Below are 17,675 nucleotides of genomic sequence, written 5' to 3'. Positions count from 1 at the left end.
TTACTCGTAACTTTGCACAAGAGTGCGCGTGAAAGACGTTACAATAGTAAAATGTTTGTTTTGTAAGAACTAATCACTAATTTAGTTTTCAAATAGCTGATCGATTATCAAAAATGTAATAAAGCGCCGGGAACTTTCCATTAACTCGCGTTGCTTCGGGAGACTCGTTGATACGTTCGAGTGACGCGCAGTTTTTAATCGTTTCAAATTGTCAAGGGTCACCCACCGGTCTGAAATCGTAAATCTTTGCCAGTGATCAGTTTGCTATACAAACGGTCAAGCCATGAAATATAATGTATCGAGTGGTATTCGATCCGTAAAACGCATCGCAGAAATAATATAAATGTGCATGTTCAGTTGTTGTAATAGTAAAATTATGCAAACCACGGTATTTTTGCAGATTTTTTTTTTTTTTTACGTGATTGTGTCTAATATGTAATATCAATCGCTGAGTATATGAAAATAAAACATATTGATTTGTCAAATGGAACGTTAGACTTTTAATGAAAGTTAGAGAGAATTATTTTGATTTTTGTAATATCGTTTAAATATGTTTTGCGCCAGTTATGTAGTGTTAGTACCGACCAATGTGATTTTAGTGTTACCCTGAAGCACGAATAATAATTAAGAAACTCGTAGTTATAGGAAATTATTATGTTATTATTGTGGTTATTATTATGATATCACGGGTGACGGATAAAAATTACCACGGAGAAAACAATCCAATATGCGTCGATAACTATTTATGGAGTAAGTAGGTCCGCGCATCGAAATCGAAAACATAATTATGATTTTTTTTTTCGTAAGATAATAAGATAATCTGTACCTAATGATGATAATAATTAATATACATTTTTTTTAATTAAGATTTTTTTTATTATTATTATTATTTTATTATTTTTTTATTTAGTCTAGCATTTAATCTTATCTTGGATCCCATTATTTAATAATTTCAAAAAGACTTTTAATTTAATATTTACTTAATTATTGCATTAAAATGGTTTAAAGATAAAAGTGCGATGTTCCGACGAATTTAAATATTTAATGGAGGATTAGACTTGGAATAAAAACGAATATTTTGCCTATCAAACAATAATTTTACATGATTTACATACGGTAATCATCGGTTTAATCGAGTTAATTAAGTAGAGCAATAAGAACAACCTAACATTTATTCGTCGAAGTACAATTCACATTGTATATATACTATTATTATTATTTTTTTTTTAAGTAAATACAACCTGTACCCTTCGGGTGTAATTAGGAATATTTACTAGGTTAATTTAGAGCATATTGATAGAAGAAGACTACCCAACGGTGAAACTACGTATTTTGTTATTTTTAATAATAGTTAATTTTATAGTAAATCATGACACCGGTTTTATTTTGATTCGTTTCTAGAGGTCACCAGAAATCGCGAATGTGGCTGTATTTGATATGAGGGGGGAGGGGAGGTTCGAACTATTATTATAAAATATACTATTTATTTTTTTCATCGAAACACGTTTAGAAGTTACCGACCAGTTCAGTTTTACTCTTAACATATTCGTCTCCCTAGATAGATTTTATTGAATTGCATTCTTCTCGTATTCCATTTTCTATTCCACGTACAGCCAATCGCGTAGTGATAATTTGATCGTGCACAAACGCGATTTGGTGTCCGGAAGATAAAGTAAAATCAAGAGCCTTTTGTATTTCTGTACTTATCTCAGATTTATTTACACCCGTTTGCTCCGCTTTGACTAGAATTAGGTATACGGCAAGTCCGTGTACTTTTTTGCACGTGTCTTGTTTCGTTGCCTTGCCGTAGCGTGGATGCGTTTTTTTTTTTTTTTACTGCTTTTTCTCTCCACCTACCTCTTTTATATATATATATGTACAATAAATTAGATAAAACCGGAAAGCGGGTCCGGTACGTATCGAGGAAAAATAAATCCGTCAATTGACAACGTGTGTGCAGCGCTTGTTTGTGTTGTTATGCGTGCACCACGTAACCCGAGCACAAAAGGGACGGGGCGCGTGTGGTAATTAAGTTCTAATCCCTTTGGCCCACAGCTTACGGCGGGGGGAAGGGTTGTAGGAGGGAAGGGCATAATAGGGTACGAACGGAGGAAAAAAGGCGTAAGGTCTCCGGTTTTCTCAAGTATAACTCAAACGAAGAGCGAAACTGTACACAAAACGACCACGTGCTCTGAATATTTCCCGTACACGTATAAGAAGGCGCGGGGCAAATCGTGCTGCGATTAAATCTAGTTTATGGATACATTATTACATGGCGCTAGGCAATTGTAGTATATCGACCCGCGAAGGACGATTGTGCGTTAATATGAGCCAGTTAAACTCCTTTTAATGCTTGTTTAATGACTTTGCTCCTATATTATTTATTGTTATTGTTATTATTATTATTATTATCTCCATAAGTGTTAGTGTTGTTGCTATTATTATTATTATTATTACTATTATTACTGTTTTTTTTTAACGGTAATTATATATATATATATGTATGTATGTGAGGTGATGAGGTGTAATTTACGGACCGATGCGCTCTTAAGCATGTAATCAACGGGAAGTTACGTTTTTCTTGAACTTTCGAGGAAACTGTACGCGAGACGTCACGCGAAAACAAAAATAAAAACGTTTAAACAATGAACTTGCAACAAGTTGATAACGGTTTTCCGTCTTTCTCGAGTAGTAATTACAACGAATTTTGTCTCATTACGTTAACGTACGTCCTCGCGCACAACTCACACTACGCTTTAATATACGCTCGAACACAATACGCATTCTTCTAATGGCATTCAACGTGAACTTTTGGCCCATCACTTCGTAACTTAATCGCGTAAAAAACGCGCACCTGAAGGGTGTTCGGGAATCGGCATCCGTACGCTACGGGACGATGAGAAATTTTGTTTTCCATCATCAGCTATGGACGTGCAATGATAGGTACCTACAGGAAGGGGGGGATAATACACGTTTTCATCGTTTGATAAACGCCCACAGATGGTCCAGAAACGATTAAACGGTACAAAATTGGTTTGTCGATTAATACAGCCTCCAAATGTGTTTTTGATACTATCTTCATTCCAACGTTTCACTTCTGCATAATACGTCCCTGTGGAGTTTGACTCGATTATAAACCAATTCGTGTCATTATAAAACACGGCTTATCCACGAATACGAAATTGCGCTTTTATGCGCAATGATTTGTTTTTAAACGATTTTGCAATGGATATCTTTTAATATTATTTCGGAACGAGAATGTGTATTTTTACTGCGCATTATGTTCCAACGCTATTCAAACAATTATTGTCGTGACTTTGAAGTTGTTAACGTATTTGTATATTTATTTGTTAATGTTGATACTTATTTTTTTCAGCTTTAACATCTGAAATTCCAGTAAAAAAAAAAAAAAAAAAAAACTATGCTTTGAAATCGATTATCATTTTAATGATATTTTAGAGAGAAAGTAAATGATTTGTTTTTATGAATTTCGATTTTTTTTTTTTTTTTGTAATTTATTTTACTTTCAGAATATTTCATTAATTAATTATTTAAGTTAATTATTAAATGAATTATTTTATAAAAAACGTGCTCGGTTTTATTTCAGTCCTTTTTTTTTTTATTCTCTTCGATCCACACATATATTATGGATGTAAGAAAAAAAAATAAATACAAATCTTTGTATTTTTATTTTTTTTTAAATAAATTATTAATGTTCACAAAAATGCCATGTAATTTATTACTATAGTTTGTGCAATCAGCGATGATAACACCTAGTTCTTATGGTTATCGCGTAATCGAATGTTTTTTATTTTTTCCAATTTCTGTACATCGTGATTTAATACAATGTAGTAGCCAAACAGCTGAGTAGTTACATGTTACAAATGTCAACGACTCGAACGACGGGATTCGACAAGACCGTTATTTAAATTCATCGTTCGATAATATTATTTATTGCGATCTCACTGCCACATACGCGCATTCCGAACAATTGTTTACTTTATGTAAATTATGTATAAATATCCATTCAACGAAATATCAATACACCGGTCGGCTGAGCGCTGAACGTCAACGTTGAATAAATAAACAAAACCTTTATTTTTCCGTACCGCTGGAGCATGCGCATGCGTCGAGAAAACTATACTGCTTATTTGAATATGTCGGCTGCAGTTTTAAAGGAGATTTCAAGTATTTGTGCACGGTCCGAGTCGTCCAATGCAAATTCCTACGATTACTTATGCAAGCTGACAGAACACCGTTAACGGAACCTTTCGGAGGGCTATATATTGATTGTTGTTTAAAACGTTAAATTTTGTTTCGCTCGGGGCCGCGAAAGAGACCGTTCGCGAAAGTATTGCGAGTATTATTTTTCGATTCTTACCCATACACACGTGTGCATGTATAACGCTAAATACCGCAAACCGCTGTGGCGGACAGGGCTATGCGACGTGAGGTTAATGCGTATCCTTTGTATAATGAAATAACAATTGGTCTATTACCTCGGATTTCCCCTAGACGGGTTTAGATGTTTCGAAGTCGCGTTCAAAGTGGATGAGTTAGCGAAAGTTTTGGGATACGGGCAGAGCGTGCTGAAACAACTTTCAGGAATTAGTCGGACGAAAAGAGCCAGCAGGGAGCCCAGGATTTTTGTTTTCTATCCTTTTTCTTTCCCTCTCTTTCCATCTCTCATCTCTCTCTCTATCTCTCTGTCTCTGTTTTGTTTGAACACACCATAGAAACATTTATCATTGTTGAATGGGTTCAACCGATTCGTTACTCATGTCCGAAATGGACCACAAAGATAATTGTTAAGGTCCAGTGGCTGTCGTGTAGACAACAAAAGTAATATGTATGGACATGGAGTTTGAACTGAATTAATTATTATATACATATATTTTGCTGAGACACATACAATTTCGTATACTTATTTTTATTTTGGTAAGTGTTTTTATTTATTCCACGGTTTTTCAACCTTTTAAACAAATAGGCTTTGATTTGGTACCTTTTTAAACGCAAAGTAATACATGCATGATGATAATATACAGCAGTTATCTCCCACGGCACTAGAATCGTATTTATCCAATGTATCATTTCAAAAACTCTTTAGCATTACTTGGGGACTAATTATACTTACCCAAAACGCAAACACACAAGGGGAATACTACTGACATATTCAAATACCATATGAAAATTCATATTTTAATATAATTGATTTATTCAATATTTGTTGTGCTTTTTTTTTTTTTTTTTGTAAAAATATAAACTTAAATACTTTCTAAAAATGTTTTATTATTTTATTTATCTGAGCGCTAAATCTAATTTATAAATTATAAAATTTACAGTTAATAGTGAGAAATAAATAATTTACCATTCAAGTATTTCCTATATGAAATCGTCACCAAAATACGTGTTTTAATATTTAAAAGATTAATGCATAAATAAATAAACAAATACACATAATATACTGAAATAAATAAATTAAAAACTAGCCTTGAGTCAAATAGTCAAATTCAATAGAATCGCGGTTGAACATGACAAAATAAAGGAAACAATATATGGAAAAAAATTAGTTATTTTACATAGACATAATTAATTTTATTCTATGTCTATGTCCAGTGGCGCACAGAAGTATTTTGAGAGCACATGCAACTAAAAAAAGTTACCCACCCACCTACCAATTTTTTTTTAAAAAAAAAAAAAGACGTTCGTTTAAATTGTTGTCTGTAACTGTAATTAACTCTTAAAACAACTATAAATTTAAGAAATTAAGATTTATTATAATTAAGTTGTCTACACCCAGTGCCGTATAGGTATAATGTAAGTGTTATAATAATAATGTTATTTGCTTACCATACTCCATAATGTTTGGTATCGAAGTTATCCAATTATATACCCACCAACCCACCCATACACCCACCCCCGACGAGAGCACATGCAATTGCACTCCTTGGTAACCTGTCTGGGCGCTACTATCTATGTCTAATAAAAATTAATTTTAAATAATCTTTCCTACCCATAAAGATAAATTATCTCTACGTAACATGACTAATTTTTCTTAATATATTCCTCCATCTATTTTTTTGTATTCCATCGTCATCTTATTTTTTCATGTTCAACCGCGATTTTATTGACTTTGTACTTTATACACTTGAGGATGAATTTTTTAACTCGAAACCGGTCGTACTTTATAAATGTAATAATACTCCAGCCTAAGCTTTTATTTATTTATTAATTTACGAGTATTAACTATTTAATAATTTTTAATTTTACTTAAATTTTTTGTTAAAGTACAAACAATGTTGTTTAGTCAATAAATACTGATCACAAGTTTGAAATTCCAAAATGAGCATAGCAATAATCAAATCACTATAATTCAATTAATAGTTCAAAACTTTTAAAACAAGTTGATGATAATATTAAATTTTGTATTATAATAAATTCTAGGCGAAAAATCTTTTTTTGGTTTTGAGTTAAATAAAAATATATCAACAAATTTTCCTATGTACATATTTTCACTAAATAAATATGCAATACTATTATTACATGAGTTCCTGCAATGATAATGAAATAAATTACATACTCGTAAAAAATGTAAATTTACAAAAAAAATCAAAAAATTTCAGTGAATCATTTTTTTTTCCAACAAAACCATTGATTTTATAAATGTGTTAAATTTTTTTAGATATTTATTGATAATAAACGCTTTTGATTGGATTCGGTACAGAAAATTCAACAGAATACATAACAGTTAACCATTTCAAATCATATGATAAATTATAAACTACACGATGAAAATTTCCGGTTAGAGTGAAGATTTGAACCGAGTTATAGTTACAAGAATAAAATTATAATTGCATACAGTAAGCATTTTACTATCCGAAACGAAATTAATGTAATTTTGGCGGTAGGTATTTGTGTGGAACGTTTAAATTACACGAGTAATAGCACAAGGGACATTTAGGGGTGTTTGACACGGTGATTCGGAACACTGAATTTGTGAATTTTAAAACAGTTTAGTCAAAGAACATCCTTGCATTTTCTTCTCTTGTATGAGTATAATGATAAACCTATTCAGGTACCTCGGAAGTGGATTGGTATATAGTCCTACGATACCCGTGTACTACACCATTGCGATGCATCGTTGCGAATTCTGTCGAATCCTATGCCGTCAATGCCGTCGTGATATAAATTGTTCTGAAACATACACGCGCATTGCGACTTAACACACCACACGCTCCGTAAGATGTAGTCATCGTGCACACGTGTGTAACTATGGGAAATCAATAATACAGTTTAAATACTAGTAAAAAATCGTAAAATACCTGTACGTCCGATAGCCGGGTCGGGCGTACTGTTAAGTAGAAGACGTGCCTGTACTATATAAACCCATAGCCAAAATAACGCATAGAAGAGTCCAACAGGTAAGTACACGGACGGCAGTCAAGCGGCTTGGGTTAGAATAGGAAACACGTCTTCTTTTTCGGTCATCCAAACGCAAACATTCAAGTTTTACTGTGATCGTTTTCCCCCGATTCAAGGTACCCAGTTCGATTCTCAATCAGATATAGTTTTTTTAATTTTTTTTTTCCAAAAAGTGATAGATTTAAACGATTTATGCAACCAAAACGATTGTATAAATTACCGATTAGGTACAATATATTATGTGATGTATTTCTGATATATATTTACGTGGTGGTATGACCCATAAGATCACTGCAAATTTACCGATTATTGTCTTGTAAACTCTAACCGAAGTGATTGGAAAATGGACGAAACTTTAAAGTCGTACTTTTCGAGTCCAGGTCTTACCGTACGGTTTGAATTCGGTACAATGATAAAGCTTTAGTGGATCACATCCAACGCGCATAGATCATAAAATCCGAAGAATTTTTCGAATCTTCGAGAAAAAATGGATAACGAATACTAATGGTAACAATGATAATTCAAAAGGAATCACAATACAAACAGGTAACAATTTCTATAGGTCGTATTGAATATTCAATACTTTTTGATAATCCATGCGATTGAAAATCATCCGAAACGTTCAGTGATCAGAAATTGTTTTAATCGTCGACACGAACAGGATAAAATTTCACTGTCAAGCATGCAGGACTGCAGTCCGCGTTTATATAGTTGGGAGGCGTCGAACGAACTGCGTTTTATGTACTCGCACATTTCACCGTTCAACGTGGAGCTCATTTCACATGACTGCAGTAGACAGACGTGTATTGTGCTTTAGCATTCCGATATTTAAACGCGAAAATACGGCTAAGAGTATAGTATTTGAATTTCATTTGGGTTTTTCGTCTTTCGGGAGGGAAAATAAAAGTTCAAGGTATCGCGTTTTAATATCCCTCCACGTGTAACTTAGGTACTTTGGAGGTGTCCAATGCTCCGGTGCGATCGACCGACCGGCCAGATATTAATGGGTTCGTGAAAAAGACAATTGCAGTATCCTTGACAACAACATGGCAGGAGATGATGAGTTGTAGTAAAGTTGTAACAATGATGGAGAAGAGAATGAGAAAGAGGAGGAGGAGTTTGCGTTGGAAGTCAGGAAGCGTGTATTCTATGGAATACGTAAAATATTGTCTAGGGCGCACTAAATTGTAGCTCGTTTGTAATGTACACATAGTATACTATTACAATGACAGTAACCAATGGAAAGAAGATTATCCTATTTTATATTTTCACTAACAAGTGAAATGTTATAATATTTCGTTTATTTATCTCTAATTCTTTTTGTCGGACAGTTTGTTTTTGATTCATAATTATTTTTTTATTTCTAATAACAGATATTTAATTAAAATACACGACTGTGTACATAATTTAAATGCAGTGTTATTTTCTGATTAAATCGCGATATTTACTTCGAAACTACCACATACTATTTTTTCCGGGACTTTGTTTAAATCGGAATATACATTTATATTAATGCGATAGTAAAGAGATAAATTAATTTTTACTTATAATGTTTACATTTTACGAGTAATGACGACAAGCCTGGATTATGATAGTTTGAGGCCTGGACCCAAACGATTTTAGGGTCCCTAACCTGACATAATTATTGAAAATGTTTACTATATAGGTACATTATATTTAATTATTTAATACTTTTTTTTAAATCTAAGTGTTTGAACGAAATATATATAAATGTAATGCCATGGCCCCTCTACCCCCCCCCTTAATCCGGGCTTGAGTGACGAACAATAATTTTTCATTTTTGCAAATGTTAATTTTTTTCACACGAACGCAAACAATTTCAAAACACGAATTATATCAAATAATTTCAAAGCGTTAATTCCTTCGGTTGCAAAATTACCCTACTATTATCCTGTCCGAATTCCTGACTATCTACTATTTCTAAATATAAAGGTCAATAATTCATAATACAATTTATAGTTCTACTACCTAAAACTACTAAAATTAATTAAACAAATTATTATTGCAATAATATATAAGTCTTACTTGTTATTCAATTTGAACCGATGAACTATCGTTGATCGGAACGTATCTTAAACGTACAATACGCGTATAAATTTAATCTGTTTATTCCAAATCAGCGTACATAATATAAATTACATTTAATTTTACTTAATTAATCATACTTAATTCATTGTTTTTTTCATAGCAAAATGTTCAATAAATTAAGCAGAATATTCAAAATATAAAATTAGTAGATGCAATTTATTTGATGAAAAAGTTTTTAATACTATTATAATTAACAGTTAATATACATATACATCTTTATCAGTAATTATTACTGATACAGATGTATATGTATATTAAGAATTATAATGAATATTACATGAATATTTTAAACATGACGTGTTCAATTCATAATTGAATCTAATCGTATTATATTCACCCAACGTGTGTAATTCAAGTTCAGTTGGTTTGTATCATGCAAATGAAATCCAGGTTCGTGTTTGTACTTCGAGTCCATTTGCATGATAAAGAACACTTGACTTACCAACTCGAAATATGCGTTCGGATATAAACAGTATTATGGCAAGTAGTAGGAAATATTGTATATTATTTGTTGGAGTTGCAGTATATTATTCAGTCTACTTATAGCATATGATATATATATACCGAGTGAGTATTGCAGTGTGTGAAAATAACTATTTCCATATCAGATCACAAGCTTTCTATACATCGTTATTTTTTAAGGAGTACACCACTGATAAAATAGTCATCCACACTATACTCTTTGGAATATTATTTCTACTCGTACATTTCGAACACACAATTTGTTTTTGATTTATGTTTGAATTATATGGTGGACGGTAGTATTAAATCAATATATTTATTTGTGGTATTTTTGTTAAAAATTAATAAGTATACTGTAAGAAAGGAAGTTTTTGGAACTTAAAACATTAATTTAACATCAGGATTTTTGACGGGGGTTGGTTAAGTTTATCGCTGCTGTATTCGTGTTATCGTCGAATCCTGAACAATACCAAATCACTAGCCGTTCTGTGTAGTTGACTTTTACTAATAATTATTCGGTGCAGTATATAAATGTTTAGTTACATTTCATAAATAGATGTTATAAATTTACTTTTGAAAATATTTTATTCGACAATGATCTCAAATCATATCAAATCTTTTACTACATTCTGGTTACATATTGTACACAACCTATTGCGGTACGCTTGCAGTTGGACAATCTTTGCTAATTAAATTCGTATCTAAATCTCGTGTTCTTTCAAGAGATTACAAACAAATGTATTTTCTCTTCGTTATATGGAAAGTTTGTTAAGTAACTATTAAAGTCTGTTTTTACCAGAGGTATTCTAATTTTCTCTTTATTTAGATATATTCTAGAATGTGAATAATTGTAAACAATGTTAAATAGTTTAATTCTTATTGCGTTCTTTGATAAACTTAAAGTCATTATATATATATGAAAATAAAGTTAATCTTGTAATTGTATGTGACATATATATGTTACTATAGTTATATAAAGTTTCTGGTTTTGGAAATAGTAGGGAAAAATTAGAATCTGTAAAATAATTTTACACGAAAATGTGTATAGTTATGTAAAATAATATTAGATTGTACACTATTCAAATATCGTTAAGTTACTATATTATTAAACATCAGTTTTAATTTAAGATAAGTTATCTGTAAGTTTTTATTATTTATTTGTAATAATAACTTATAAAGAATCATTTCTTATATTCTTTATTAATATTAATAATAAATACATCCAATAGAAAATAAAATCTTAATCGCCTATAAAAAGATTTTCAAAAGTAAAACTAATTATTTAAGGTTAAACAGTTAAACTAAAGAAAAAACTAAGACAAAATTAAAAATATATACTGCAAGTCAAGTGGCTTATTGATGAAAAATCTTCAACATAATAAAGAATGATATATTATTGTATTTTTCATGATCTTCACTCTGTCGCATGTTTTTCGTCGGATGTGAGTAACATTTTAATAAGATTGGTTACAGTTTTTTTTTACATGCCAAACACGACTATCTCTTGTCAATCGTACTGACCGATTTGATAATTCAAAACGACATTTGAAAGATTATTTGAATTCTTCATGAAGTTTAATTAAAATTTATTTTTCAATTTAATTTTCTTTTTTAACGGATGTTTGAAGTATTTTTTTGGTTTACATTTAATTTTAAATATAATCGATTTCTATCGTTGATTATACGAAAAGAAAAAAGGAATCGAATGTCACTGTCAAATTTACGTAAAAAACGAATCCATAATGAAGGTTTTTAGTTTCCTTATCACATCATTAGATCGATAATTACATAGCGCTAACGGTTTTAACGTATAACAATATCAATTGGTGCACGTGACTATAATATGCTAACACGAGGAAACTTAAACAGCAACGTAAGTGTTAAGAGCATTGATATACAAACTGCACCCTCGAATTTCGAAAAGGCACGAGTGAAACCCTTAAAACGAATGGTAACTCATCATCCTCTTAAATGGATAAGTGTCAGTTGTGTAGAAAACCTATTTTTTTACGTTTCTACTCATTTTAATACCCTAGACAAGAAACATATTATTAGAATATTTAATTAAATTTGTATACGTTAATAATCATGTCGAACATCATTACGATGTGATTGCGTGGTAAGATTATGGTAGAGTAATAATTATTGTTTTTTATATAATTACAATTTATAATGAATGTTAATTTAATACGTCTAATATATCCTACATATAATATCCAATTGTATTTTATGAGAGAGAAAATGAATAAATTCAATTACGAAGGAGATAAAATTCGAATAATATTGTTTTGATGACTTTTTATGAACACTTAATTTTAGTAAAATCATCATAAGGTACTTTAATAATATTAAACTATGATTTTCATTATACCTGCAATAATGAATAATTAACCTTTTTTTATTAATTAATATATTTGTTTTGACTAAACATAACAGATTCTAAAAGTATACTTACCAAAATCAACTGGTTTAGAAGCATGTAATCGTGTCTTCATATATATGTTGAACGTACATTATTCTTTTACACTGACGTAAATGCTTAGGTCTGCATTGGAATTTAGTTAATTATGTTGCTCCCCATTACTCCTTTCTCTGACAAATGTATTATTTTCGTGTCAAACGCGCGTGTTTTAAACATTTAAACCCTCGACGAGTTTTTTTTTTTTTTTTAAGTCAAACAACATATTTATTAGTGTAGGCGTTCATTCGTTAAACATTTCCCTATCGTTCGAATAAACACCGAAAACAAAACAATTATCAATTATTGTTTTTTTTTTATTTTTTTTTATAGTTTTTATCCCAAATATATTAAATTATCAATCAATACCCAAATATATGTACCTATACTTCACGTCTTCTGTGTCCATTGTGTTGGCATTAAAGCATTGTGAAATCATTAAGCAAACGTTTGTCGCTAATCTTTAATGAATTTCTAGCAACGCCCCTTTGTGTTGCGAAATTTTCATACAGAAAATGACTGATGTCGTACTTGATTTAAAACAATGTCCGCGGTGCAGCGATTCAAACGAGAAATATTTTGGACTCGATAAAACGATTTTGATCGAAAAATGTACCATCAAACACCGAAAATAAAATACAGCTAGTATGGATTCGATGTTATTTGTTTCCGCAAACATGCGCGTATTATCGCTTCAGGTCTTACCCACAACCCATACATGACAAGGTTATACTTCAGTTCGATGTCAACCAGAAACCTTAGATTGTATACCGTCCAAAATCGCGCGCGTGCCACGAATAGGCGTAAATAGGGCTTGGAGAGCTACGTTCTCCCTAATATGAATTTAGCCCGCCGGATTTATTATCATTTTATATAGTATCAATTAATTTTTTTGAAATTATTGCGATTTTTTTTAATCTAATTACCTAAGCTTTTATCTTGCAACATTACAGCTCTTAGAGATTACAACTAATAATAATAATAATTTAATGATTATTTTGGATCATTTTAAAGGTACGAGGACAAAACCTCAACTTGTAATTTTTGGTTAAAAATGGTATGGCTGAAGCCCCTCCCCCCCTATTTAATCCCCGCTTTACTCCGCCTTGTACCACCATTGGTGCCGAGACGCTGGGATGGTTAGACAATTTCATGAGATTATAATAAAATTTGATTACTAGAAAGAAATGGAAATATGTGAAATAAAAGTGTTCAATAATATAATGTAATAAGAAAGGTTATAATAAATATACATTTAATGGTACCATTTTTTATAGCCGAGAAGATGTTGATTTTCTGGATGAAGGAGGATGGGGCTAATAAAGTTTTCGATGGTTAAACAACCCCATTGTCACTTATGAGTGTAAGGGATGAAAATAGGTGGCAGTTAATGTGTGCAACTAGAGCGCCAAAATCATAAATGTGTCTCTGGATACACATCATATTATATTCGGGTTGCATAACAACAACAGCGTGTACACAAGCAATGTTTTAGTTTTTATTATTATTAATATGTAAACGTGTCGTTTGGATGGGCAGAAAGAAAACCGCGGTTAGTCGGTGGTGACGGTGACCGAGTTGAAAGATACCGGTGCCGAGCACGGCGTGTGCGCAGAGAATCGCGTGCATATCAATCGTTCTGTTTTTACGTTTACCGAGTCGAGGAAGAGGTGAAAGTTTTAGCTGAAAACTTTATTCCTCCGAAATATTATTATTAAAGTTTCGCGAGTGCACTACCGCGTGTACACGGTCGTCGTTTCCATGGGGGGGAGGGAGGAAGGGCCGGACGACTAGCGCGCGTGCAGAGAAGCCGAAGGGACGAAGGCGAACGGGAACCGGCGTGTAAGATTCGCTCTAATATGAGAGACTTTCTACGAGATGGTGGTGGCGGGTACACGTGTACAGCAATCTGTTTCTCAGCGCAACGGAGACGACGACGACGATTATGAATATGTTACGTCGGCCGCAATAAATCAATCTTAATTGTGTTTCCAGGCTCTTTGCCTCGTCGTATACTCGAACAGTATAATATATATGTGTGTGTACGTATTTTCTAATTAACCGAAGCTTTTCGCTCTTCACGTAAACCTACCCCGACGCTACCCCGACGCGTAATTGGTCAACCGTCGTTCGTTATGTAATATACTTACGTATTATGTGTCACCTTTGTTCTAGGACAAAGGATTTCTTGTAAAAATAAGTGCTTCGTTGTAACTTACCGCAGCGCACATTTATACAGTTTATACGTATAATATACACACGACATCGGAAAACCTTTTGACATAAAGCACGCGCGTAACACGAGTAAACGTGAAATAAATTACTTAAGCACATATTCTTTATTCGTCCGTTTTTTTCTCTTCTTTTTCCGCCCTCGTTTCTTCTCAATAGCTTTTCTCTGCGGTTATTTCGTTCCCAGAAGAAATAATTTGTATTTTACGATCGAGTGAATAGCTCATAACAATAAATAAAGTTTTTGAAAAATTCAAGCGCGCAATTATAATTCGAAATATTATGTAAAAACGTTTTTATTTTATTATTACTTTTATTTTTTATTTTTATTCACTTAGCTAACATATCGTTATTGCAGTTATTCGCTTACTCACTTGTACGCTTACAATAAATAAATAGTCTGACGATTATAAAAGTGCTAGTTCACCGTTTCCTTAATATTACGCGCATGTGCTTACGTTAACAACGTTTTTCCGCGATCAATATGTTATAATGTTTATAATATTTACATAGGTTTGAAATACATTTTAACTTCACAGTTGAAAATAATTGGATGAATAAATGTTGGAATAGCCTTTAAAATAACAATCTATAAATAAGTTAAATAAAAAACGAAAATTATTCAAACATGTTGCGATTTCTCGTATACACAATATTATAATATTATGTTTACAAGTGGTAATAAACAAAAACGATATTTTTTTTCTACAGTTATATCTTACGTCCAACGTGAGTACAGCCGACTTCAACATGGGTTACAGTATCACCGGTTCGTTGGAGTGTGGATCAACGAAAAACAACAGTTTCCAAACAACACATTTCGCCGTCATCCGAAGAAGAGATTTCGACACGAGTCGACCTTAACGTTAATAAATACTAATAATAATAATAAATCGCACGTCAAATAAGAATAATAATAACAGAAAAAAAAACAATTTTCTCGACCGATATGATACGAGTACACCTGAGACGCAACATTCAATAACAAATAATAGTCGGATGATGAAAATAATAATATAAATAATAATAATAATAATAATAAAAATAATATAGTTTAACGTTGGTTGTAAAAACGCGAGAAAAATATAAACATAATGTTACATTACCGCGAGTGGTTATGATCGCGCGCACATTTTCAGAAACATAAAATAATAAGACGATGACATTATTTTTGTAGCATAAATGCATAATTTTTTTCATTATCATATAGTTACGGTATAATAATAATATTATTATTAAACTTGTGTAGATAACACTGAGATTCGTATTCACTGCCAATTTTTGAACAATTTTCCTTTTTTATTTTAATATTATGATAAGACGTTTTGTAAATACACATCATATGAAATAACAATATTGTTGTTACAGTAAGAGTCAGCACAATCAGTTGTGAACGGTAATCGTTCGCATACAATTTCAGCAAGAAACGTTATTTTTCAATGCCGAAACGTACAGGGAATACGACGAGTCGACGAAATTCCAGAAACTGTTTTACGAAACACTCGTGAAACGAGTTGATTTAAGAATTACTTTACAGTACGTTATCGCAATATGATTATTTCAAAATAATATACAGTGTTTGTTTAAAAAAAAAAAAATATTGATTAAAAGATATTGTTCTATCGAAAAACTAATAATTCGTTTTTGTTCAGTTACAAATCTAACAAAATCGGTACACTTTATCCGTTTTCATGGTCCTCCAGTGACAGAAATCATTTAGAACATCGACATTGACTTGCTTATATTTTACTTTTCGACACGATTACGTCCCACGTTTAGACTTCTGTAATAATTTTGTAATTTAAATCATCAAAATTCTTTTTTGATTTTTCTATTTTGAGCTCTGAAATTCCTGTTTGCAATGTGATAACAATACGGACGCCCAATAAATAAATAATATCATCTGCTGATTCCGCGATGTATATATTAGATGATTATATTTTCGGGCGTGTAAGTAAAGCATTGTTCGCGGTGATCCTTAGACGAAGACCGTATTGTATAATATACCTGTTATTTTCAATCCTCGAAAATAACGAAAACTGATTTTATGTTGTTATTCGCATATTAAACACGTGTGTTCGTTAACCTATACGGCCATTTGGTCGGAATTAGTAGACGTGTCTGTTAACATTAAAGCAGGAAAAAGTTTCAAAGTAAAGTTTAAAAAAAAAAAAATAAAAAAAATAAAAAAAAGAGAATACATAAAAGTTTCTGTTCTCAGATTTTCAGTTAAAGTTTTAAGAATTCGCTTGAACTGTAATGTAAATTTCTTGCATTTTATATACTTTTCATTGCAAAACCAACGATAATCCCTACGTGAGTTGGTTTTTATCACTCAAACGTGATTCAGATGTATCGCATGTGCGTGCGTTCAAATTTCTCAATAGCTTAACACGTAATATTTTTAATGTTTCATCCATTTTGTATAACCAACCTACCTATTGTATCTATATCAGTTTATGTAACTAGTACTATAGTATAATTTAAGGAATATTGGTGTCATTGTAAACATTTATTTCGACATTAGTTAAACGTAAGTCACAAATAACTATTTAAATGACATAATCATGGTTTATTTGTTTAAAAATGATATTATTGATTACTTAAAAAAAAAGTTAATATACTATAGTATATTATTATAATTGATGTATTATGGCCGTAAAATCAGATAACCCGTCCAATAAACATTTTTGTTCATCTATATTCACGAATACATTTAATTAAAATATACATTTCAAGTACACGTTTGATGTATTTGATAAGTGTTCTGGTATTTTTTTTTATTTTTTTTTTTTTTTTTATAACTTTTTATTGTTAATAGGTAAAAATGTTTTCATCCTTAAATTTAGAATAAAGTTCACGCTATCAATTAAATATTTCGATAAAAAACACGACTAAGTTAAATAAACTTGTATGCTATAAAGAATTGTAATAAATGTAAGGTTGTACGTCATGCTTTTATAGAAAATATTTATTTGTGATTAGAATTTAG

General features: G+C 31.4%; 1 protein-coding gene across 1 annotated transcript in view; it reads left to right on the top strand.

The window, feature by feature from the left end:
* Positions 1-16,876, top strand: part of LOC112685944 — a 67,867-nt gene extending 50,991 nt beyond the window's left edge. Inside the window, exon 4 of the mRNA XM_025558018.1 lies at positions 15,395-16,876. Coding sequence (XP_025413803.1) covers positions 15,395-15,547 — 153 coding nt within the window. The 3' untranslated portion in view covers positions 15,548-16,876. The remainder of the gene's footprint in view (positions 1-15,394) is intronic.
* Positions 16,877-17,675: the final 799 nt, after the last annotated feature.

Source organism: Sipha flava, unplaced genomic scaffold (assembly GCF_003268045.1).
Source record: "Sipha flava isolate LNK unplaced genomic scaffold, YSA_version1 299_pilon_pilon, whole genome shotgun sequence".
In the NCBI taxonomy this organism is placed as follows: domain Eukaryota; kingdom Metazoa; phylum Arthropoda; class Insecta; order Hemiptera; family Aphididae; genus Sipha; species Sipha flava.
This window is presented reverse-complemented; position numbering and strand designations above follow the sequence as displayed.